The sequence below is a fragment of the Panthera leo genome, chromosome B4, assembly GCF_018350215.1.
Source record: "Panthera leo isolate Ple1 chromosome B4, P.leo_Ple1_pat1.1, whole genome shotgun sequence".
In the NCBI taxonomy this organism is placed as follows: Eukaryota; Metazoa; Chordata; class Mammalia; order Carnivora; family Felidae; genus Panthera; species Panthera leo.
The window spans coordinates 67,302,726-67,328,285 of NC_056685.1; the positions used below are offsets into that span (position 1 = coordinate 67,302,726).

The 25,560-nt window shown below is 37.3% G+C and overlaps 1 protein-coding gene across 1 annotated transcript in view; it reads right to left on the bottom strand.

Moving 5' to 3' along the window:
• Positions 1–25,560, bottom strand: part of SLC2A13 (solute carrier family 2 member 13) — a 373,541-nt gene that overhangs the window by 205,090 nt on the left and 142,891 nt on the right. The window contains exon 4 of the mRNA XM_042946261.1: positions 11,957–12,065. Coding sequence (XP_042802195.1) covers positions 11,957–12,065 — 109 coding nt within the window. The remainder of the gene's footprint in view (positions 1–11,956; positions 12,066–25,560) is intronic.

Here is a 25,560-nt window from a genome sequence, read left to right on the forward strand (position 1 = left end):
CCTAGTGACTGGGGTGGGGAGAGGGAAGGAGATGAGGACGGTGGACAAAACGGGAGCCAGATGGGCAGTCTGTGGACCATGGCAAAGAGCTAGGTTGAATTGAAGTGTGATAGAAAGCTATTAGAAGTTTTTGAGTAATGGAGTGTTAAGATCTTTTTATTTTTCAAATGCCATTCTTGCTGTTCTGTGGAGACTGACTTATGGAGGGTAGACGTGGCAATGGAAGACCAGTTAGGAGATGGTCTATAGCAATACATGAGTAAGAGGCCATGATGGCAAGGATGACTGGTAGTAGGGAAGATGAAGATAAGGGGAAGGATAGATGTAAGAGCTGAAGTTCCTAGTCTTTCTTGCTTCATGGAACCCTTCATATCTCAGTATTTTTTTCACCCATAAGCCAAAAGAAATACCTAATGGTTCAGCTTATTAAGGTACAGACTACCTAACAGTAGTGGTCTGAGCATGTCTGTGTTTCCCTCACAAATTTAAAATATCTCCTGGATCCCCCTGTGAGAAGTGTCTCGTGCCTCTGTTACAGTTTGGGAATCATGGTTTGGAGCTTACTCCCTAGAGGACAGGATGTGGGGAGCAAGAAGAAAGAAAACCAGAGAGGATTCCTATACTTTGGAACAACTTAGCAGTGCCACTCAAGAGATGGGTATGAATGAGGGAAACCAAAACCACCCTGAATGGCAGGTTATATCCCGTTTGTATATAAGGAAGCTGAGATTCAGAATAGCTGTAAGTCACTGAATGCAGAACAATAGGTCAGGAAATCTAACAAAATCTGACTCCAGGTCTGACTGATGCTAAATAAAATAATAATGTAATAAATAATAAACTGCTATGAGTTAGTCACATTGGAGTACCTTAAATATGGCATCTCATTTATCTAACCATATTATTAAATATGTTGGTCTGTCTGATTCCAAAGTCAGCTATAACATACTCCCTCTTAGCTGATAAAAGTGACAGGAAGGTGTTGGCAAATGGCAGTCTCATCACTTAGCCTCAAAATTTTTCTTTTTTTTCTTTCTTTTTTTTTTTGTAATGTGAAATAAAGGTCTTGGGGGCAAAAAATGAGGCTGAACATTTTACTAATGTCCACAGCTACTGTTGTAATGACTGTACTATATTTCCATTCCTAAAATCAAACCAGTCTAATTGTCTGCCCTCATCCTGGCCCAGCCCTGAACAGGATATGTATGGGGAAAGTTCTAAGCAGAATATTAGCTGAATGTTGATTCCTTAGGGCAGGTGGCACCACCTCAAAAGCCTTGATGGGGCCTGGCTGTGGGGAGTGGCAGGGAATGTGGACAGAGAACACATATACTCCATGAGGCAAAATGGTCCCCTGAAATCTGGACCTCAATGTAAAATGTAACAAGTGCAAAAATTCTGCACTTTCCTAAGAAAACACACCTCGGGGCTAAGTTTAGTTCTTGCAAATAGTCTTAGGTACATGATTAAATTCCTTAAACATATTTATGATAAATGGCTGAGGAGAGAGCCTTAAGGAAGGTGAAGAAGCTCATGAGAAGAATCCGTGAGGAGGCTGTTACTTCTGTGTAGGAAACTAAAGTTAAAACTGCATAGTTAAATCTACTTTATACATTTTGTGTTTTCTGGTACTGTGCGTTTTTCCATAAATGGAAATAGGAGCACCTTATATTTAGTTCTGTATATTTTAATCTACCCAGTACAAAATAATCTTATCAAAATAAATGAAGATGTTCCATCAAGAGACACTGTTCATTTTTCTCCCTGCCACAAATGACATGTCATCAGACTATCTGTCTCTGCATTGAGCAGCTTAATAGCATTTGAAATCCTGCAATTCTATCAGTCACAGGAAGCATAATCACAAACTTGGATAGCAGTCACTAACTTAGCTTTCCCGTTGCCCTAAGAAAGAAGGAACCAAGACATCTAACTTGCAGAATTGTTGCCATGGATCTTCACTGTTGAAACCCAAACTAAACTTAAAGAGTATTCATCTAGTACTATAAATCACTAGTAATGCTGTTGCAGTTTGTCACTGATTCTAAAGGTCAGGACTCATTTGGCAGTGGTTTTGGAAGATCCTGTTCTCAAATCTTGAGTGCTGTAGCTGTGGTTCTCTTAAGACCATAACTGCAACAAATGAAAACCAGAAGTTACAAAGATTTTCACATAGTCAGGCCAAAATAGATCCAATCGTAACACCAGGCTATGACCCTGACTACAAACAGAACGAAGGAAAAAAAAAAAAAAGTAGTAACTAAAATCTAGCTGGCTCTCCCTGGGGAGTACTTCAAGGAGGGAAATTTTACTGTCTGTATGCTCCTTAGGGAAAAATAAATCTGCAGTTATAATAAAGCATAATAGCTGTTATGACAATTATCTACTCAGAGTGCTATAGAGGATCATATCAATCAGCCCAGGGAGGCAGGCAGATGGCATGTAACCTGAGTTTGACTTCTTTTAGGGTAAGCTGGATATTTAGGCCTGGGAGAATGGTATATACGAAGGCACTGAGGCCTGGATTCATTTTAAGCATCACCAGAGGTACAGGATATTCGGTATAGCAGGAGGTATAGTGTGTGGAAGTGGCTGGACACAGGGCATGCAAAGACAGACAAAAGTCAGGACATGAAAGGCTCTAGACTTTGAGCTGAAAGCGGTGGGAACTACTAATGATTTTTAAGTCAAGAAGGGATAGGATTTGACTTTGTTTCAGAAAATTCACAGGCAGAGATAAGGACAGACTGAAGGAGGTGAGAGTTAAGGCAGAAAAATCCTCTGAGTCTCTTCCTACAGTGTTGCCCAGCCCCTGGCCTCACATACTTGAGCTAGGGTAGGTCTACCTTGATTTTTCTCTCTTAGGAATTAAGAATTGAGACAACTCCAGTCAATTAATTGTGGATTCTTGAACTCAGAAGTACATTTAAGGTTATGTGGCAGGGTGTGACCAAATATGAACAACAACAACAACAACAACAAAAAACCCAGAGGAAGATCTCAAAAAGAAAGGAGGAAGAGGATGCATTCAGCCAGAGAAAAGCAAGGACAAAGTACCATGTGGACACAGAGGCTGAGCAAGTAACTCTCTAGTTTCTGGATTCAGCCCCTTCGTAGGCCCAGCTACATTTCCTGCCTTTAGTCTCTAATTCTCACTGCAAACTCCCTTATTTTCCTTAAGCTAGATTTTAATGGGATTCTGGTGTTTGCAAATACAATGAACCCTGACTAAAGCAGAGCCTGAACTCAGACATATAATGAAAATAAAGCAAATAGAAAGGATAGAAGAGATGTTCAGGAAGTAAAAGTGAAGGAAATTGCAATTGTTGTATTTACAAGGGTGAGCTCCCATATAGTGTCTTGGGCACCCACCTCACTGCAATGGGGATTACAGGAGAGGCAAAACTGGAGAGAAATTATAGGCATTTGGTTTTGGACATATGGACACTGGTGAGAGTAGGATATCCAAGTAAAAATGTCCAGTAGTTGGATATAATTGTGTATCTCAGAGCAGTTCTGATGTAGAAATGTGGATTCGGGTCATCCCTCACATGTAGATGGTCATCAAAACCATGAGAGAGGATGAAATCTCCAGCAGACCTATAAGCCAAGGTCTGGGGAGCACCCAGATTAAGGAACAAAGCAAGTAGGCAAAGTCATGAAGGAGACTCAAGATATCATGCTGTGATGTGCCAACAAAGGAAACATTTTAAAAGAACCATGACCAAGTGAGGAGAGCCTAGACAGCTCACTTACTGAGTGGACAACAAATACAAGTGTGGAAAGGAGAATCAAACCCCCCAACACCATCTGACTATCTCCTATGGCAGTCATTTTGCTGCCTCCTTTCATCTTCAAAGGAACTTTTCAAGACAGGTGGCAGCATATTCTTTTAAGGATGAGGGGGCAAAGACCAAAGTTCCCTGGGGATGGGCTAAGTCCTACTGTGTATCTCTAGTCCCTAGCAGAGTGCCTTCTACCTACTTGTTTTAAGAATGAAGAAAGAAGTGAACATCTCTACAAGTTTTTAATAGTCTATCTGGAATTACCCAGACTGGTTACTCTCAAATTTACCTGTGATTTGGGGGGCGGGGGCAAGGTTTCACTTTATGGACACAGCAAGCCTATTTCTTAGGGTACAGCCCTGGACTTCATGTTGTTATTTCAACTTATTAACAGCATCTCGATTTCATCTACTTACCTTTCAGCAAAGCAGTAGTCAGAGAAAGGGTAGGCAAAGAACTCATGTTTTTATATTACTGAAGATGTCCTGGGGAACCCAGAATCTTAGTTGTTGATATGTTAACAAACCACGGAGATAAATTTCCATTAATTGCCACAGAACCTTAAAACTCACATCTGATTCAGAAAGCATGCAAAAGGATATGACCATCTTTTGATGTAAACCACAAGTCAGGCCACGTGAGGTATATTAGCTCTGATCACCCAAAGGTCACTGAGGTCTTTTCTCCCTGACTTAAACTTCAGATACAAAGAACACCCCTAATACTGAAGTGGACAACACTCCTAACGTATCTGTGAGTTAGAAGAAAATCACAACTATGATTTCTTTCTATATTCTGAAAACAGAGACATGAATGAAAGAAGAATATTATAACAATTTTCTATCTACAGAGGATGGCTTAAATCCTGGATTAATGGGCATGGGCCAAAGAGGATGCATTAACTGTGGGATGTCCCTGCTTTCCACAAATTCCCTGGAGTTTACAAAATGCAATACATCCTGAGCAGAAATGAAGCTTGCATGGACCCAGTGCCTCCCATGGGCCTGAACCATACATACTATTTTCATTTAATCATCGTAAAAGTATTATTCTGGATTTCCAGATCATTGAGACTCTGAGAAATTAAAACAGCATGTAGTGCTTACACAGCAAGTGTACCAGGTTTGGATTCAAATTCAGATCGAACACCAAACGTTGTGTTCATATTTGATACATCACGTTTCTGGCCAGAAAACAAATGCATGTAAAGAAATTTTAAAAATGTATCAAAAAAAAATCACTTATATATGTCCTCTTCATGTTCCAGGTAAAACTAGTCTTTCCATATACAGTGTTCCTAACAACATATTAACGTGGCTTTTATAATGCCGCGTGGTAAGTATTTGTGTCTAATTGCCGGTAGAATAAAGATTTCTCAATGACAATAATTATGGGTTTTTTTTCAACTTTTTTTTAATTTATTTTTGGGACAGAGAGAGACAGAGCATGAACGGGGGAGGGGCAGAGAGAGAGGGAGACACAGAATCGGAAACAGGCTCCAGGCTCCGAGCCATCAGCCCAGAGCCTGACGCGGGGCTTGAACTCACGGACCGCGAGATCGTGACCTGGCTGAAGTCGGACGCTTAACCGACTGCGCCACCCAGGCGCCCCGACAATAATTATGTTTGAAGCTCTATCAATAATATAGGAAATGTTGGTTGAAGGAATAAATGAATACTTTAGTTTTAAGATTCCTATCACGAGACAAAATTATTCATGAATTATATAAAAAACCTCCAAAAAATAATAATATTCAAGGAAATATATTCTCATCATTTCTTATGAAACTTTTGTTTTATTACTTACTTTTTGTATGGTGACTTTTTTCACTAAAAATAAATTTGCTATAACCGTGGAAAGACACTAAGAAAGTCCATATCCATATTGTGTGAACTTGTTTTTATACATATTTGAAGACACAGCAAGATTTTATTGTATTTTTTTTAATTTTTTTTTAACGTTTATTTATTTTTGAGACAGAGAGAGACAGAGCATGAACGGGGGAGGGTCAGAGAGAGGGAGACACAGAATCCAAAACAGGCTCCAGGCTCTGACCGTCAGCACAGAGCCCGACGTGGGGCTCGAACTCACAGACCGCGAGATCGTGACCTGAGCCGAAGTCGGCCGCTTAACCGACTGAGCCACCCAGGCGCCCCGACACAGCAAGATTTTAAACAGATGCTCTTAATGCCCTGCCCCATATGCTCTTGGCCCCTCTCTGAATGTCCTCTAGTTATGGAAACTCACTCTAGAATATGACAATTTCTAGTTAAACTGTGTCTCTCTTCTTAGGTCCTGAGAACTCTGGCTCCCAGAGAGATTGCTCAGGGAACCAAAGAATGACTGTAGGCATGACACTACCTTGAGGGACTGGGGATGGTGAAGAAGTATTCCTGAAATCGTGTTGAATCACATTCTACACTATTCCTCAGCAGGATTTGAACTCTGCTTACTGAGATCAGCTGAGATGCTTCACTGCATCCCAGACCCTACCACACTTTCCCTGCTCTCTTACTCATGCTTCTTGGTAGCATCCCCCAAAATCACCTGCATCCAATTCTTGATCTTAGAGCCTGAGTTTTGGAGAACTCAAACTAAGACAGGTGTGCAACATATACAGAGGGAAATGGAAAGCAAACAGATACACTAGAAAGCCCTTCTGTTTAGAGGGTTTAGAGCTTCTCTCATGAGAATGCTTTGTTTTGCACATTAAGACAGTGACAGTGATCTGTCATGAAAAATGGCCTTAGACTCCAAAGGTGGAAGTTGCATCCTTTCCCTTGTACATGATTTGAGAGGCCAGTGAAGTTCACTCAGCTTGAGCCTACCCTTACAACATTATGGAAGCCATGTTCTCGCACATCAGGCTTGCTACACAATCTTGGGGCAAAGCACTGTCAACTATAACCAAGATCGTGCTTCTAAAAAAGATATGCTTTGGAAATAAAAGTGTGGTCTTAACAAATAAGGTGCTAAGTATCTAGGACAATGACAAGCATTTAACCAATCTTTCAAAAATTATGTCTACCAAATACATTTTCTCTTTTTAGATTAAAACTGATCTCCTGCAGTCTGATAACTTTCCAAACAAGAAAGGTTTAAAGTGTTTCAAACACAAATGTTTTAGCTTCCGTTTTTGAAACCCCATTTTTCCTCATCAAATGTACATTAAAGCTCATCTACTTCACTTGACAGGTAATTAGAATGAAGGCAAGTAACTGGCATGCCTAAAGTCCCACTGTGGAGACAGATTTTGAAACTAATTCTCTCCTGATTCCTGGGCCAATATTCTTCCCAACACATTAAACTCATCTTGCAAAGGAGTGAACCCTGAACCTTCACTATTTCTCATCTGTTTAATCACTTTCATCTAATGAACACAACTGACTACAAATACACTCATCCTGAAGCATTTCAATGGGGTAAGCATGTTATCATTCAACAGCTTTTCTGGATTATGTTCAGAGTCCTACTGAGGTGGTAGAGAGAGAAGAATGTTCACATTAGTGAGCAGATGCTTTGGTCCATGCATCCTGCCTGCTGAAGATCTCCGAGAGCAAAACCTCACCTCTGGCTCCGATTTACAACAGGAGAATGCATAAATCCTTATTGTTTTCCTCTTATTTCTTGTCACTTTTATTTGTCTCTACATTTACCACCATCTGCCCATGCCTGCTTGCTGTACCATGTTTCCTGACTGCATGATCATTTTTTATACTAGGAGAGTTTGTCAAGGATAAAATATGAGAATGGAACAGATACAGAAATACTGCCCTTATGAGATTAATGAAAATGATTAACAAATATAAATGCCTCACCCAGTCATCAATTGGGCTGGCTTGTCCAGGAACTCTAGATAAGGGTAGAAAGCAAAGGCTTTACTTAACTGGGTACCAGGAGATTAAAGAATGTAATGAGCTTTATGATTCTTGAGATGGGATACACACAATCATTCCACATTCTTTTTTAATCCTTGGATGGTACTGAGTTCCACTAACTTTGATTTCTTACCTTATATTACCCCCAAACAAGCTTTAAACAGTCAGCTCTGGGCATTTCAGGTGTTCTAAAACTAGAGTGGTTCATGTGATCTGGAGTCAGAAAATCAGGGTTCCACCCTCACTGCTAAAACTTATTAACTGGATGACAATGAATAAGTCATTTAACTTGTTAAGCCCTAGCCTCAGCTACAGAATAAACAGAAGAACTGGCTCTACTTGACAGGATTTTTATGAACATCTGGAAATATCGTGTCTATAAAAATATGGTGTTACACATGTAACAGGGTAAAAACGTTTATTATCATGATCATAATACATAATTATACCTTTAGAGGGGCTAGCAGTTTTGTCCTAATTTTTTTCATTTTCTGTGAATATTTAAGTGAGTTAATGCATGCTACAGGAATATCTGGTATTTAGTGTTCAGTGAAGGATAGCCCTTAACATTATTACTATAAGGGCATATTTTCCAAAATCCTTTATTATCTCTTGTAAATATGAGAGAAGAAGAGATCACCTGGGGATTAAGGGAATGCAGCTACAGAAGTAAGAATCACTGCCCATCCAATATAAATGCCTATTTCCCACTCCCACTTTGAGTTAGTAGAACAGGGAAGAGTAGGAAGAGAGAAATCTTGGAACCTTAATCTAAAAGAATAGGTTAAAAGTAGAGTACTGGCACAGAGTACCCAAAAGAAATCTTTCTCTCACAATCGTTTTTACCTGAAGCTGACTCAGAAGCTTAAATTTCTGGATTTCCTTCTCCTCTTTACTACTGATCTTCTGTGTAACCTTAAAGTGAGCCATTTAACCACTTGGTGGTCTTCCCAGGTAAAAATCTGTTAACTCCCACCCGTCTAAGATGGACTGATTACATGTTCATAAGAATGTATCAAGATACAGCTTATAAATTGCTCAAAAGAAGCAACATGCTATCAAACCTCTAAACAGCCAGGTGTTTTCCTTATTTTTCTTACTTTTTCTCCTTCTTTCCCTCCCACATATACACACATTTTGGCTGTAGTAATAACAATGTGGGAAGGGTTCAAGTATCAGTAGTCATCAGATAAAATTTGTTAGATAGGAAATGGAAATTTTCTTGACTTTGTAAGTAGAGCTTAGAAAAGATCACAATGAGAGTTTCTTAAGAAAGTTTCCTCCACATTAATCATCATCAACTTCATCTATTACTCCTCTCCTTTTTAACACATGTGGAAATATTTTATTGGTCTGTGAGATATATTGCAATAATATCAACACTTTTATATTAGGAAAGCTAGTACTCCATGTACTCTGTTCTTTCTCTACTGTGAAAAGAAAATAATCTATTCAACATGTTTTGAAATTAAGTGATTAAAGTCTTATTAGAAAATTGCTTCTTCTAAGAGTTTAATGTAGTGTCTAGAGTATGTAATGCTTTTAAGAACTCAGAAGCTCATTGTTTGATAGGATAGCAGATAAGGTATAGGTTAGGATATAAATGTGAGTTATACGAATAACAAATACTTAGACATACACACACACAAAATATTTTTTTTTCATTGGAGAGGATGTGAAAATTAAATATTACAAGAAGAAAATCTATTTCCTTGATTGAGGTAGGATACTAAATAGGTCAAGGAGATAGAAACAAAAATTCTATGAGGGAAAACAGACAAAACTAAACATGGGAAGATATATAATGCAACTGGAAGAATGATTTATCTTTCAGTATCTTTCCATATGATCTTCCTATGAACTTTTCTTGGTGAGAGATAGAATACAAAATACCTCATATTTCAGTTTCACACAAACTTCCAGGTGAAAGACAGACTTTGTAAAAAGATTTCAACGTCTACAGATTATTAGGTTTGGGCTGTGAATATTGAAGAGCACTGCCTACTTTATTTCCCACTTAGCAGGAAAAAAGCTGGAAAGAAAAAGTAATGAAATACACATAACGGAATATCCATAAAAACAGAACTCCAAATTAACAAAATGACATTTTTTAAACTAAGAAAAATACGTAATTAATATTTTCTACTAAAAACAAAACATAAACTACTAGATTCCAGTTAAGAAATTATTTTAAATTAGAAGCAACAAAACTTACGATAGTATTTACTGAATCTTAAGAATGGAGAAAGACACACGCACCAATACAGACTAGAAAGAGTAAAGGATAACACACTATAGGAATGACTCCCAGATTAGTCATCTTCCATCCAGATGATGACAGTAGTGCAGTCTGTTATAATGAAAGATTTGCATTAAGTTTTATGGGCTTAAAATATGAATGTTTGAAACTGTGTATTATGAATAACCAGCAGTTATTTATCTCAGGCATCTTTCATTTAAGTGTCTAACCCTCTAACCTCCAGACATTAAAATGTCGTATTAATTTCTTCAGGGAGTTGGCCATCTGTTTTGCATCACATAGAAGCAATCTAAATTGAGCCATCATTTACCTTATTTTATTCTTCCTACTTTCCAGGATTAATATTCAACTGCAAGCAAAAGCTGTTTGACAATGCCACCTCTATTATGTACAGTTTGTGATAAGCAAAACACATAATGACTACCATAAATCTTAAGGACTATCAGGATTCTTAGACTCATATCACTTGATCTCACTGTGAAAAGACTGAGTATTTGGAGAAATAAATGCCTTATTAAAATCTGAAAACCCTGGGGTGCCTGGATGGCTCAGCCAGTTAAGCATTCTACTCTTGATTTCGGCTCAGGGCATGCTCATGATTCGTGAGTTGGAGCCCTACATGGGGCTCTATTCTGGCAGCACGGAGCTTGCTTGGGATTCTGTCTCCCTCTCTCTCTGCCCCTCCCCCACTCACTATCTCTCTCACTCTCTCTCAAAATAAAATAAACTTTAAAAAATTAAAAACCTTAATCAGCATGGTTTACACTAGATATCTGTGAATGGACTATGACAGCCATTTCAACTAGGAACACACTGGCCTCAGCCACTACCCATCAATAAGAGTTGGCTCTGTTGATGATGTTTTATAGGAATACAATAAAGCAGAACAAAAATTTACTTTGTCAAATTTAAATGCCTAGAAAAGGGCAGAACAAACAACAGAAACAGAGAATATATTTTAAGTTAGGTTGATAAAATAGACATTCACATAGGATATCACTGCACTGCATTACTTGAAAGTATGAGCCTCATTACAATTCTGTTCCATCACCACACTTAGGATGGCAGACACAGAACCACTGTGGTGCACCTCATCCAGAAAACAAACATAGTCCCAAGGAACTTCAAAGGAAAATATCAAGAGTCCTAAATACAAATGGTTTACCAAGTAAATTTGAATTTTACATGACTTGCATTTTTTGGTGAGTGATTTTAGCCAATAGGTTGTGGGGGAGAATTTTCCAAGATGTAGCAGGTTTTCACCCAACAACTAATTTCTCGGCAAAACTCATGACTTTCCTCTAACTCATGTTGTATTACCTAGGATCTTAAAAGTCTTTTCTGTGGAGGACTGGAATAGTCCTGCCCAGCCCTTATCACAATTTGAAATTCTATATTAAACTGTGAATTTATTCATGTCTACTTTACTCATTCCTGTGTGTCTCGTATAAAATAGGCCATTAAAAAATGTGTTTAATGTTGAACGAATGAAACATGCTACAATCTATTCATCCTGCTCCACCTCCCAAACCCATACAACTTTGGGGATTAATCTGAAACCAGACAATATGAAACTTTTGTGTCTTCCCATTCTGATGGTAATAAACATCTTCTATTAATGTTTTCATCACATTGTATTGTAACTGCCCCCAAAAGGAACGAACTAGTTATCTGAGTGCCCATTAATCCCTGGCAAGGCCAGGTGATTCCCTTTTGTTTCACTTTCTAACCAGCATCAAGTAATGGCTTATGAAAATGATACATTCATTAGCTCAGAATATAAGGAAGTACCAGATGATGTACAAGAAAAAATTTATGATATCAAATAAGGCAATAAAATATAACAATATAAATCACCTCCTTCTAAACCACACATCGACAGGATTAAAAATTGCAAAGTATCTTCCAAAAGGAGGATCCTATACAATTAATACAACAAAACACCAAAAGTCCTATTCTTTTTTTTTTTTTTCCATGTAAAATAATTCCTTCACAATTCCTTTTCAGTAAAAAGCCAGGAAAGAAATACATACATGATGGTGTTAATGCCTGAGAGCTGTTGGAACATTTGCAGACCACAACCCACAATTAAAGCTCGGCGAGTTGGGGGATAACTCAGCATTCTGCAGATCACAGGTCCAGCTTTTTTAAAAAAGAAAGAAAAAGAAGGACACATCTATTATTTTCAGCTCCCACAGTCATTGTTCCCATTAGGATTAATTTCCCCAAATCTCTGTGAAGTCAACATAACTGGGCATTATAAAATAGAACGTATATACTTTTACAGAAATCTGGGCACGGTGTATTTTCTAAAACAGATTTAGTATATATTTGAGTTTAAACTGTAAAAGCAACAAGGAACAACTGAAGTTAAAGCAATTTATGGGTTCTAGGAAGACCTACATAATTGGAACTGTCAGTAATTATTCTTCCTTAAATCCCTACAAACTGCATTAACTACTCTTCATTTTTCCACTTTCTTGGCAATTATTATTTAAAATCCATTCAATGTGGGACAACTTACAAAGTCACTGGCAAATTGCTTTAATCAACCAAAAGAATGGCATTCATTAAAAACAATTAAACAAGGAACAGAATTCATTCCAATTTATCTGACTTAAGCAACAAAATTCTTTCCAACCTATTCAATTAAAGTTAAGAAATTTGGGCAAGATATCAGACTTGGTTATGGTTTATATGATGTATACTATTAATAAATGCTACCCAAAAGATAATAAAAGAAAAAAAATTACATAGGGGTATAAATAAATATATAAATATATTTTTTTCTAGATTTTGAATAGTTCCCTAACAGGCATTCAGTGATCTTTTTAAAATACAAATGGGCTTTCAAAATGGCACAGATGCCTTGGTCTCTATGTCAGAACACTAGATCAATTTTGTAAAGCGTCAGATATGAACCACAGAGGTCATATGTAAGTAACTAACCTTATTGACGTCTATGGTCTGGGCATAATTATTAAAACTGCCCCTTCTAGTCCCAGAAGTACTTCAAGCACACCTTTACCTAAGCTTGAAGAGGCATTCTATACAGTGTCCTCATGGGGCCAGGGTTGACTCCCAGGACCTATGGTATTCCCGCTGTTAGAAGAGATGGCCTAGGATTACTGGAATGTTAATTGCTTAATTAGAGAAATTCTTCCTGGAGGCCAAGTTTCATTAGTAAACCCTAAACCAAGTCAAGTTCAAAATCCAAGGAAATTTTACCATTTCCGCAACCTTTAGGAAATCTAATATCCCAGTTCACAAAAATGGAATAAAATATGCTGTTGTCTTGGCAATAAAAGTTAACATGGGATGTTGAGCCAGGGTATTAATTAGAACTGAACATTATCAGATTGAAAATATTCATCTCTACATGCATGTGATTAAAACCACATGAAAAACTTGATTTATTGCAAATGATTTTGTCCTGAAATGGTAAGACAGGATACGGACAGAGAAGCATTTATGGTCATTCAAAGCTTAATGCAGTGACAACCCCTTTAGAAAGGAGGGTGAAAGTATTTTAATGTCAAATGTTTTAGTTTAAAGTAAAGCAGTTTTAAACCTAGTGTATCAGAAAAGCTGAAATAGGTAGATTTTCAAAGCTTTACTGTGACAATACTGAAATACATCTGGATCAGTTGACTGAAAGGTAGCAGGTTCGCCTGCAAATTCAGCTATCTGTAAATGAGCCACAACATGAAAAACACACACACAGCATCATAAAATGATACACCAATTTCCATAAATAAAAAAAAATTAAGTGAAAAATATTATCACTTACTTTGTGTACCATGGAAAATTTAAAACAATGACGACAACACAAAAATAAAACCCCTTTTTCAGCTTTTAGTACTAAACCTCCATAGATGAGAAACCAGTGTTTTGCAAGGAATCTATTATAATCTGTGGGCAGCTGTGCCTACTTTCACTATTAAACTGTTCCATGATTTGATGGACAGACTAGGTAATAATGATTTTAGGAGAAAGAAAAATAAAGAGAAAATTAGGACAAATTAGGATTAAGGTTTGACTTGTATAAATAACAAGATATATACTATTGTATAAATGTCACATATTTATTTCCTAGTTTTTAAAATTCTGAGTTTTTCAGCTTTTTTTTGGTTTTGATTTCCTGCTAAAAATAAACAATAGCTGTTCTGTTATTAGAATGGCTTTAATATACAGATAAATTCTGGTCACGGTAGTGCACATCTGATTATGCATAAATAAAAGGAAAGAATTTCCTTTCATTAAAATTATAAACCAGCTTTATTAGGCACTAAAATTGACTTAAATGCAAACTATCATTAATTTTTGTATCACAGAAGATATGAAGCAGAAGAAAAAGATCAAACATATTAATTGGTTGAATGTTTGTAAGTGAAAATTTAAAATGTCATGCTCTACTTATTATATTTGATTTTTATAATTAAAAACATTTAGTGTATACAAACATTTTACAATTTTTAAAAAGTTATTTGTCTTTGGACACAAATTCCCACACAATAAAACCTACTGGACTCAAAATATAACATACACTAAAACACCAGATGAAAGAACCAAACATAGGTTCATCTTTTCCTCCATTCTGAACACCTCATACTAATATTCACAATGGCTGTCCAAGTGTGGCAGGTACTCCAGTGGCAAGGATGAAAAGGACAGTCCTACAAGTGTAGCCATTCCTGTTATTGGCTGTCTATGAGCCAAGCCTACAGATGTTTCTCCAGGTGTAATTAAAAATGCACTAGAACTCACTCTGAATAAAATCCAGCTCCTGATTTCCACTTCCACACAAGATGGGAGTGATGGTTACCAGATTTGCCTTCAACTTGAAACCAACTAAAAGTCATGAAAAATGTATTGGACAATAGTTCTCATGATAATGGGTAACAGGCAACAAAGGATAGTGACCTCTGAGATTCAGGAAACAAAAGAAGTGAACCCAACAAAGACTGCCCAAGCTTAATGCCTCAAAAAAAGTTTCCAGGACACAATACAAAGAGGGGAAGCTAGGCAGACCCTGGTGATCTCCCTGAATTGAAAGGATGCAGCTCAGAATGCAGGGATGCCAAAGCAGCTAGACTTGCCAGAGTGGAGTGCCAGAGTGGAGAGAAATTCACAGAGAGGGGACAATGGAGATCTGCAGTCCCCCTTGGGTATTCCTCCATTGAGTGGGTATGTGTGAGGAAACTACTCAAGGCAGGAGTAAGAGCTGCAGGAAGGGATTAAAGAATTCCACTCCAGGACTTGTTTGTACCAATCAGAGGGAAAGATCTAGAGTGTAAGGAAGAGTAATCAAAAGTACCCAGATTAAACACTGCTTGGGTACCATCCAAAAGAGCTTAAAAATCAAGACCCCCCAGCTTCCAAGGAATTGAATAGCATCTGAGAACAAAGTTCAACAGTAAGATAAAATTTATAATGTCTAGCATACAATAAAAAATTATCAGACATGCAAAAAGGCAGGAAAGTACAACCTGTAACAGCAAAGGGACTAATTCATCAGGAGGACATAACAATCCTAAATGTTGAGGCACTTAATAAGAGTTTCAAAACATATGAAACAAAAATTGATACAACAGCAAGGGGAAATTGAGAAACCCAAAGTCATACTCAAATATTTCATCATTCTCTTTTCAATAACTCACACAATTAAGTAGGCTGAAAATTTGCAAAGATACAGAAGATTTCAACAACATGATCAACAAACTTGAGCTGACATTTAAACAACATTCTACTGACCAAGAGCAGAATACACATTCTTTCCAACAGTAAATGAATGGTAAATGTCATGGAATACTTAGCAAGATAGATTATATTCTCAGCTCTAAAACCAGTCTTAATTAATTTAAAGGTATTTAAGTCACAGAAAGAATGTTCTTGTACCATAAAGAAATTAATACAGAAATCAATAACTGAACCGGAAAATTCCCTCCTTATTGGTCACTAAACAATACATTTCCATGGAAAAGAGAAACAAAGGGAAATCAGAAAGTATTTGAGCTGAAAGAATATGAAAACACACCAAATGAAATTTCGTGGAATGGAGCTAATGTAAAACAGAGGAAAATTTACAGCAGTGACCATGGCTTCCACTTTACAAAACCAGGAAAAGAGGGACAAATGAAACCCAAAATAAACAAGATAAAAAGACTAATAAAGAGTAGAATAGAAATCCAGGAAATAGATAAAAAGACAGTTGAGGGGAAAAAAATCAATGAAACCAAAAGCCAGTTAGTTCTTTGTAATATAAATAATATTGACAAATTTTGAGCCACACTGTGGTAGGCTGAATAATAGCCCCTCAAAAGATATGCATATGAACTAATCCTTGAAACTTGTTAATGTTACCTCAGATGGCATAAAAGAACTTTGCAGATGTAATTAAGTTAAGGATTCTGACATGGAAAAGGGAGAATCAGGACAGGATGGGAGAAAGCAATGTGGCCATGAACACTGAGACTGGACTGATGCAGCCATAAGCCAAGAAATGCCAGTTCCACCAGAAGCTGGAAAAGCAAAAAACAAATTGTCCCCTTAGAGCCTCTAGAGGGAGCATGACCCTGTCAACACCTTGATTTTAACCCAGTGAAACGAATTTCAAATGTGAGGCCACCAGACAGTGAGAATAAATTTCTACTGTTTTAAGCTACCAAGTTTTAGTGATTTTTTACAACAGCCATAGGAAGATAATACACAGAACAATCAGGAAAAAAGAAAGAGAACATACAAGTTGTTATCATGGATCAGAGAAGTGTCATCAATACAGATTCTACAGATATTTAAAAAATAATAAAGGGGTATTATGAAAAACTTCACGGCATCAAATTCAACATCTTAGATGTAATAGGCAAATTCTCTAAAAGACAGAATCTTCCAAAGCTAACTCAAAAAATAGCCTGAATATACTATAAGCTATTTTAAAATAATGAGTTTGCAGTTAAAAACTTTCCTCCAAGTCTCAATGCTTTGACAGAAAATAAAATAGATCAGGGGCACCCAGGTGGCCCAGTCAGTTAAGTGTCCAACTCCCGATTTCAGCTCAGGTCATGATCTCACGAATTTGTGAGACAGAGCCCCATGCTGGGCTCTGTGCTTACAGTGCAGAACTGGCTTGGGATTCTCTCTTCCTTTCACTCTCTGCCCCTCCTCCATTCTCTCTCAAAAACACATTAATTTTTTTTTTTTTTTTTACAAAAGAAAGCAGATTAGCAGTTGCTTGTACAGGGAACAGTTAAAAAGGAGCACAAAAGAAAGTTTTGAAGGAGCAAGGACATGGTCACCATCATGACAGTGGTGAGAGTTTCACAGTGTACACATCTGTCAAAATGTACCAACATATAAACCTTAACTATGTACCATTTATTATATGTAAATTATACCTCACTGGATATACTAAAACATAACACACACAAACACACACACACACACACACCTTTACAAATAAATAAACTATGTCAATAGGGCTGACACAGTGAAATGATTGGGAAGGAGAAAATTCAAACATTCGAAGACCATAACCTTCGCTGAAATAAGGGCACAAAGGAGTTATTGACTAGATGCAACAACAATATTTGATTAAACTGGACTGATGAAATCAGCTGCAAGATTATCAAGTGAGAACTGTCGAGGATGCAGGACTCTTGGAATCTCTTCAAGATTTTCCGTGCTCTTATTCTTCCCTTTCCTTTTGTTTTTGTTTGTGGATTTTGCCATGTACTAAAGAAAACTTAAAGAAGAAGTAGAACACATGATGACTAATGAATTCCAAGATGCAAACTGTAGGCGGCTTCTCCACTGCTGAGTCTTCACAGACTAAATTATTTGTCAAAGGGAAGATGCTCTGTGGAGACAAGCAGGGCCCTCAGTGGGAGCACAAGAATCACTGCTCGGCTTCAGATAGCACCCTCCCTGCTCCCCAATTTGGGACTCCATGACTGGGCTGCAAACAAGCTCAGTAAGAACCCAACACCACAGTCCTCTCCTGATACAACTAGAGGACGCAGTTCTCACGCTCCACAGGCCTTCGGGAAGGGAGGACGTGTGCCAACCACAGTGACACCAACAGATCAATGAGGATTTCAAGGCATCTGCTCAAATCCCAATGGGTTTTCTAGTATTTCAATAGCTCTTCATGTCTTATGAGCCAATTTTCATCATCAGAAGAGCCATAAGTAGGTGAGAGCATTTGGTGTTAATGAGCAAAGGAAGCACAAAGGGATCACGTGATTTCCCAAGGTGACAAACCAGTAAGCATGTAGAGCTAGGAGTTGAGCTACCTTCTTGTTCATCAATAAATGACAGGAAGTTTTATATGCATACTTAAGCTGATTTTCCTTAGCATAAAAAAATCAACAATTGTGAACAGTATAACAGAACAGAACTGAAGCACTTTGAAGCTACAGTAATAAACATGGTCTGTGCTCAAGACTCTAATCCCTCAACCTCCTCTTTTTCTCTTTTTCATAGCCTCACTTGCCACAGTCTCAAGCCTTAACTCCAGAGTTAACTGGTTTCAGAACATTCATTTTACTCTACTCCCTCCACCATTCCCATCTCCAGGGAGGTGAGCATCATTTGCAAATAATTAGGAAAATGGACACACTTGTTTCATGATAAATTCAGTCTGTCTGTGAAGCAGGCCTTCCGTGCTGCTGGGGAAGTCTTTCATTCATCTCTAGTAGGGTCCAAGTTATAGTTTCACAACATGCATTTCAAAAGGTCTTCTTCCTTGGACTTCCACTGTTCCCTCCTGCCTCTGTGACCAAATGCTCCTAGCCTACATAACATGCGTGAAGCACATTCTGTGAGCCTACTCTGTGCTAGGTACAGGAACACCAGGAGTCTCAGAGGAGCTCCTAATATCGGGGTGGGGAGGGAGTCACCCACAGAAATAAAATAAGCTACTCCACAATAGCTTAAGTGCTCTAACGGAGGTACATATAAAGTAAGGATTCAGGCCTAGGGAAGGACCCAGAAAAGGCATGCCAGCTCAAGTACATATAAAACAGAAGTCATCATTTCTCATCTCAAACTTGTTCTTTACCTTATGTGCTATTAATCAAGATTAAAAACTTGGCATTTGGCTATTCATTCCCTTTTCCTACTTTCCATAGCCAACAAGTTGCTAAATTCTAATGAAAATGAATGTATGTGTGCCTCTTTTCTTTCCACAAAACATCAGAAATTTTTCTTTGGTTTTTGTATCTGTGCTGTCTGTGGCTCCCCAGCTCTCTGCTGCCCCAGCTGGACTCTCAGCCAGCTCATAGGTGAGACAGCACAGGGCAGAGGATGGCAGTGAATCCACAGACCAGGCCTGAAATTACAACTCCACTGCTTGGCCACTGGGAGCTTTTCAGCAGGTTACTCAACCTCACTAAGCCTCTATCTTCTCTTCAGCTACGTGGGTACAGTAGTGGCACTGGCCATTATCAGGATTAGAGATAACAAACTTCCTGGCATACAGTAGGTGTTAATTTTATATGTCAACTTGACTGGGTCACAGAGTGACCAGATATTTAGTTAAACAATATTTCTGGGTGTTTCTATGAGGGTGTTTCTGAATAAGACGAACATCTGAATGGGTACACTGAGGAAAGCACACTGCCCTCCCCAATGTGGGAGGGCATCATCCAATCCACTGAGGGTCTAAATAGAACAAAAAGACAAAAAGAGAACAGAGTCTGTTCTCTCAGTCCACCTATTTGAGTTGGCACATTGGTCTTCTGCCCTCAGGCGGCGACTTACACCATCACTCTCCTGGGTCTGCAGCTTGCAGTGGGCAGATGATGATACCTCCTCAGCCTCCATAACCATGTGAGGTCCATTCCTTATAATAAATCAATCTTCCTCCCCGCACTCTCCCCTCCCCCACAGTTCTCCTATTGGTTCGGTTTTTTGAAGAACACTAACAATGACTAAGAAATACATTCTGTATTCAGTGACAAAGCCTTATATATGGTCTCCACTGGATCAGTTCAGCCTCTCCACACTGCCATCACCCTAACGCATACCACCGATCACTTACTTCACTTACCTGCTCAAAGTCTTCTGTAACAGACCTACTAGGGCCTATCTGATAAAGGGCACACACCTGTCCCAGACTATCTTTCCAGATTTATCTCACAATACTTCTTCTCTAATACGCTATATACTTCAACAATCTTGGGGCAACCTGTTTTACAGAAAGAAGCCTCATATTTTTATATCTCTGTCTCTTACAATGTTCCTGTTCTATGAGGTCACCCCTGTTCCCAAAAGAGGATATTCTGTCATCTGAATCATGCTGTCAGTTTTATACCTCTCTTATGCTCTCACTGCTGGCTAATTTGTTTTGCAGGGTAGGTAGCTGATGTTTCTTCCACACTGAATTACATGGGGTGGGGTGAATGGCTCAGGTTTCATCTCTACTTTATCATTTTGCTTCCCACTGTACTTAGCCTAAGGTCATGCAAACAGAAAAAATTCAATAAATATATGTTTAATGAATATGAGGGAAAAGGAGGGAAGGGAAGGAAGGAGAAAGAACCAGAGCAAATAATGGTTATTGAGAACTCAAGAATAAAGCAATCTGAATACACTGCGAGTTGCTAAACAATGTTGTGATTAATTATAAACCATCACTAAGATCCTGAGCATATCTATGCTGTTTTCCTCTTCAATATGCGGCAGATGATGTTTGTGATTACAAGCTGGTGCTTGGCACATGTTTTGTTTGGAAGAATGGACTGCTGCTACTGATAAATTCAACCCCATGTGGCTCAATCATTCCTTCACAGTCTGGCATTTATGCCAATACATTCTGAGATCCTTCTAAGGCAATCAATTTGCCAAGATGTTGTGTTGGGCTAGTTGTCTATAGATGCGTGCTTATGAGCTGATCATGGTACATTAAGGCCTATATGCAATGACTGTGTTAATCCAGTCATTATTATTCTAGGTTGCTAAAGCAAAGACTTTTTTCCTATTTATAAGAGGAGATGATAATGGGGCTTTATACTACTAAAATCCTGGTTTTCCCCCAAAACTTTGGTTTTATCTTAATTCTAAAATATTTCTTTCATTAAAGGTATCTACATAAATGATGGCAATCATAAAACGCACCATCTAGCCCAGCAATTCTCAAACAAGACCTCTGAAGTTCCTAACAGCCATGGGAATATGGTATGTTGCTGAGGAAAAAAAATATTAAAAATTACTACATTAGACAGTCTTTCTTGAGCTAAGGGAGATATCCTTTTTTAAAAATAAGTGAACGGTTTTCTTAAACTATATTCTTAACAATACTGTCTTTGGACAAAGCAATTTTTAAGTGAAAGAATATATATACTCTTAACCTAATGGTCTTTTGCAGTATTTTCATAACAAGTTGTCATTCTTAGTGATATAAAAAGTCTCTCACCTACCCAAATTTTCTATTACACACTAAGATCTAGGACTATGTATGACTTGCATCTACTGAAGGATTCTGCAACCATAAGTAATGCTGGATAGCACAGGGACCAAGAGTCTCCAAATCAGGGAGTCAAATCAGCTAGATCTGAATTTAGCTTAGCTATGTTGAAGCTGTGTGACCTTGGGCAGGTTCCTTACTCTCTCTGAGCCTCACATGCCACAGATAAGATAACATGTACTTCACAGTTATATGGTGATGATTAAAAGTGGTAATGCATGTGAAGTATTGCACCAAAACTCAAATAATGAAGCTCTTATTTCATTTATCGGCTCTCTAGAATTTCTCCATAGATGAATAGAAGTAGAAAGTTTTAAATGAAAAATTGTCAATAAATCACATGGGTTTTCTTTCCAGATAAACAAATAAAGTATCTTTACTTTTAAGATTCCACAAAAATACAATTCAAAGAGCTCCATTAACATAAAAAAATAAATGATACACTTATAATTTCTATTTCTTTTATAATAAACAGAACATTCCTATACAGATTACTAATAAACCACTAGGTGATAAATCAATAATACCTATGCCACAGGCACTTATAATGAATGGCAGTTCTATCAAATTCAATGGCATATACTGTCAAACTATTCATACAACCACAGAAAAATTAGAATTATCCCATTGCCTGTCTTCATTTTAGATTATGTGTAGACTCCTGAGAATTTAAATATTCCTATATCTCTATTACATCAGAACATTTTTTAAGATATATAAAGGATAACTCTAAACAGTAATACTTTCCTTGGTTTAAAAAGTGTGTATTCATATGGATATTTAAATTTTATATGAATATTTGAATAATATTCTATTAGCATTTTCTGTTTTTAGATTTAAGCATTCAACAAATAAGTACCACTGAGAATAAAGATGAAAATCTAATCAGGATTCATGCATTTTTTAGTGTTCTTTCTTTTTCTATTTGGTTTTATACCTGATAGTTACCATGAATGGAGATACCAAAAAGATAAAAATCAGGCCGAATTAAATAGCTCATAATTTTACAGTAGGGCAGAATGTTGAAAAATTACAAATGTCCTGCCAGATCCTGGAAGCATGATTGTTGCAAACATAGGTGGTACCTTGAAATATAACATCTTAAAGAAAATAGACTGATTTCTGTCAGCATGGTTTTCAAAAACTCATCATTATTCCAAAAATAGCCAAGAACTAGATTTAAAAATGAACCAAACATATGAGGCTGTAAATGTATTCGCTAATTCTAAAGTAGTTCTCCTGCCCCACACTCTTATCTCTTTGCCCACTCTCCAATTACCACCAGCAGCAACAACAAAAAAAAAGGCGATGGGAAGGAGAGATCTTGGTCTCCTATGTGTTTAAAAAAATCCACGTTAGTCATAAAATATAGAGTAAGAAATAAAGATATTCTATAAAAAGAATTTAGTACTAAGTTCTCCAAAATAGGGTAGGAAGTAGAGTACTGGGTTCACGGAAATGAAGAGCTGATTCAAAATACGGATTTTTCCAAGACTCACATCTTTCACTTATAAAGGTTTAACTCCAAAAATAAATAACACTTATGGCAGAATGTAAATGCTGTGGAAAAAGGGAACAGGATAATAACTGCATCTTCCATTTGTTCAGATACACTAAGACATGTGAGATTTAAAATGTCTGTACTAAGCCATGAACACAACACACAAAGCTTGCAAGGGAGCTCTATAAACATTGGTCGCTGAATCCAAGAGAGCTGGTGCACTGGACCCTGGAGGCCACAGGGTGGAAGAGGGATTCAAGAATCTATTTTGCTCAGGGCTGCAATCCAAAAGTATCCTACATCAGCATATAAATAAAATCTCACTTAGGGCTGCTTTATACACTCGCTCTCTTGGCAATTAAGGTCTTTCCAAAAAAGTTTTGTGTAGCTGCTGAGCTTGCTTTGAGTTAACAAAAAAACACCAGTCACTTCCGAAGACCTTAGCAGAAAGGTTGACCTACACAGCAAGGATGAACAAAAGCCTGGATTTTTAATGAAAAAAAAAAAAAAAAAAAAAAAAAAAAAAAAAAAAAAACACAAACAACAACAACAACAAACTTCATTAGATATGTCCTTTAGTCTTCTTGTTTTAATCTACAAAATTCAGAAGAAAATATCCATCAAGAAAATGTAAAACACAAATGACAAAATATAATCACGGTATTTCCCAAATACAACTTAATAGGAAGACCGGTTAACTGGCATAAACATTGCTTCATTTATTCTAGAAAGATGTGCTAGGAACAACACAGTACCAAAACAATCTCTTTTCTTTTGCCCAAAATATTTTATGGCCTAAAGCAGCTAACTAAATACCCCAACCTCAGATCAATACCTAAAATAAATACTGAAAAGGAAATTTATGTCCATTAACAAGCTGGTACATTAATTTTAATTTAAAAAAAAGCTATTGGATTTCCATACGGAATTGATCACTTTTACTGAAGATAAAATTTTAAGGTTTTACTTTTAAAGGCTCATCTTGTTACTCATAGCAAATCTGAAAAAGAACAAAATGAGGTAACCTGGAAAGGTAGGAGAGATTGATAACTCTGAGTAAGTTCAAATAACTTCCAAAAACTACTCATAAATCTGGCTCCGAATAGCATATCTTCTAACTTATCAGAAATAAAAATGTGACATCTAAAAGCTAAGGCATCTGGAGAAATGTCTTTCAAATTCTCCTTGCCTGGTCATTATATGCAGTAGGATAATACATAGAAGAAGCATTAAAAGCTCTCTTGTGTCTGGTTGTGACAAATTTTCACAAATATCTACTTATAGGTCCAGTGATACATAAGCGAGGGACTCAGCTGTATAAAAGACGTGGTTTACATTGATTCATGCGTTATAAAGATCAGTTCGGAAGGATCAGTGACCTTTTTTATGGCAAAGTGCAATTTTCAGAGTTTCTGGCTCATTATGAGGGTAATTTCCTTTAGGATCACAATTTTAATTTAAGATAAACCTGAAGGATAGCATTACACCTAGAACACAACTCATCACTCAATGAAACCCAATAAAATACTACTACATCAAAAGGAAAGCAAAGGAAAAGGAAAGCTCTCAATGAACATTTAGAAACATTAATATTATTTTATTAACTTGAGGCACAGAGCATATCCCTGAGCCCACAGATTTAAATAAAACTTGGGACATGAGAGATCTGCTAGAATAACACAACGCCTGTGGGAACTGGGCTTGCCTGTATACTATGAGGGTGTTAACATGTTCCTTTTTCTCTTATGTGCACGTACATACACACACGTGTATATATCTATAAAATATATATGTGTACATATGTATATATGTATACACACACACACACACAGAAAAAAGATGTTTTATAGTTACAATGATCACCATTATAGAATCTCTTATTATTTGCAGACCTTTAGTTGCTCATCCCCCTTTCTGACCTCTTCTCCACGCCTACTTGGATGAAGAAAATGAGATATCGCTGAAGATATAAGTACGTTTTTTTCTAACTGCTACAATAATTCTGTTCCTACTTCCATGTTTCTATGCAATGCATAGGCACATGCCTACAAATCTAAGAGTTCTGAAAAACTGTGGCAGAATTTCAACAGAAAACAATTGTTAGAGGAAATAGAGAAGTGAATTCCTTATGTCCCACTCAAGAAATTGTATGGCAGGAACCAGAAAAATACCGGTATAGTAGACCAGTATTTGCATTCAGTGCCTGCGAGCCTGAGAACAGCACTCCAACTAATCATCCCCTAAGCAATTTCACTCAATCTATGTTCACAACCAGACACAAGAGAGCTTTTAATGCTTCTTCTATGTATTATCCTACTGCATATAACGACCAGACAAGGAGAATTTGAAAGACATTTCTCCAGATGCCTTAGCTTTTAGATGTCTGTGGGTATCTAACCTTATTTCCTTGGCATCTTTGGTTTTAATTTGTGATTGTTTTTCATTAGGCAGATTCTCCTACTTTTCTAACATGACACAAACCGTAATTTTACTTGATATGGTTTGAAATGCTCTTCTAGATAAATATGGCTCTCTAGGGATGAGGTCAGTATTTGAAAATCTACATATGGCTGTTTTATTTTGAGGCATGTCTGCAGTTACCATATGGTCAATGGCAATCTGTGAAGGGAGTCAGGATGTGTCTATTTAAAATACTGACTGAAACTTGAGTT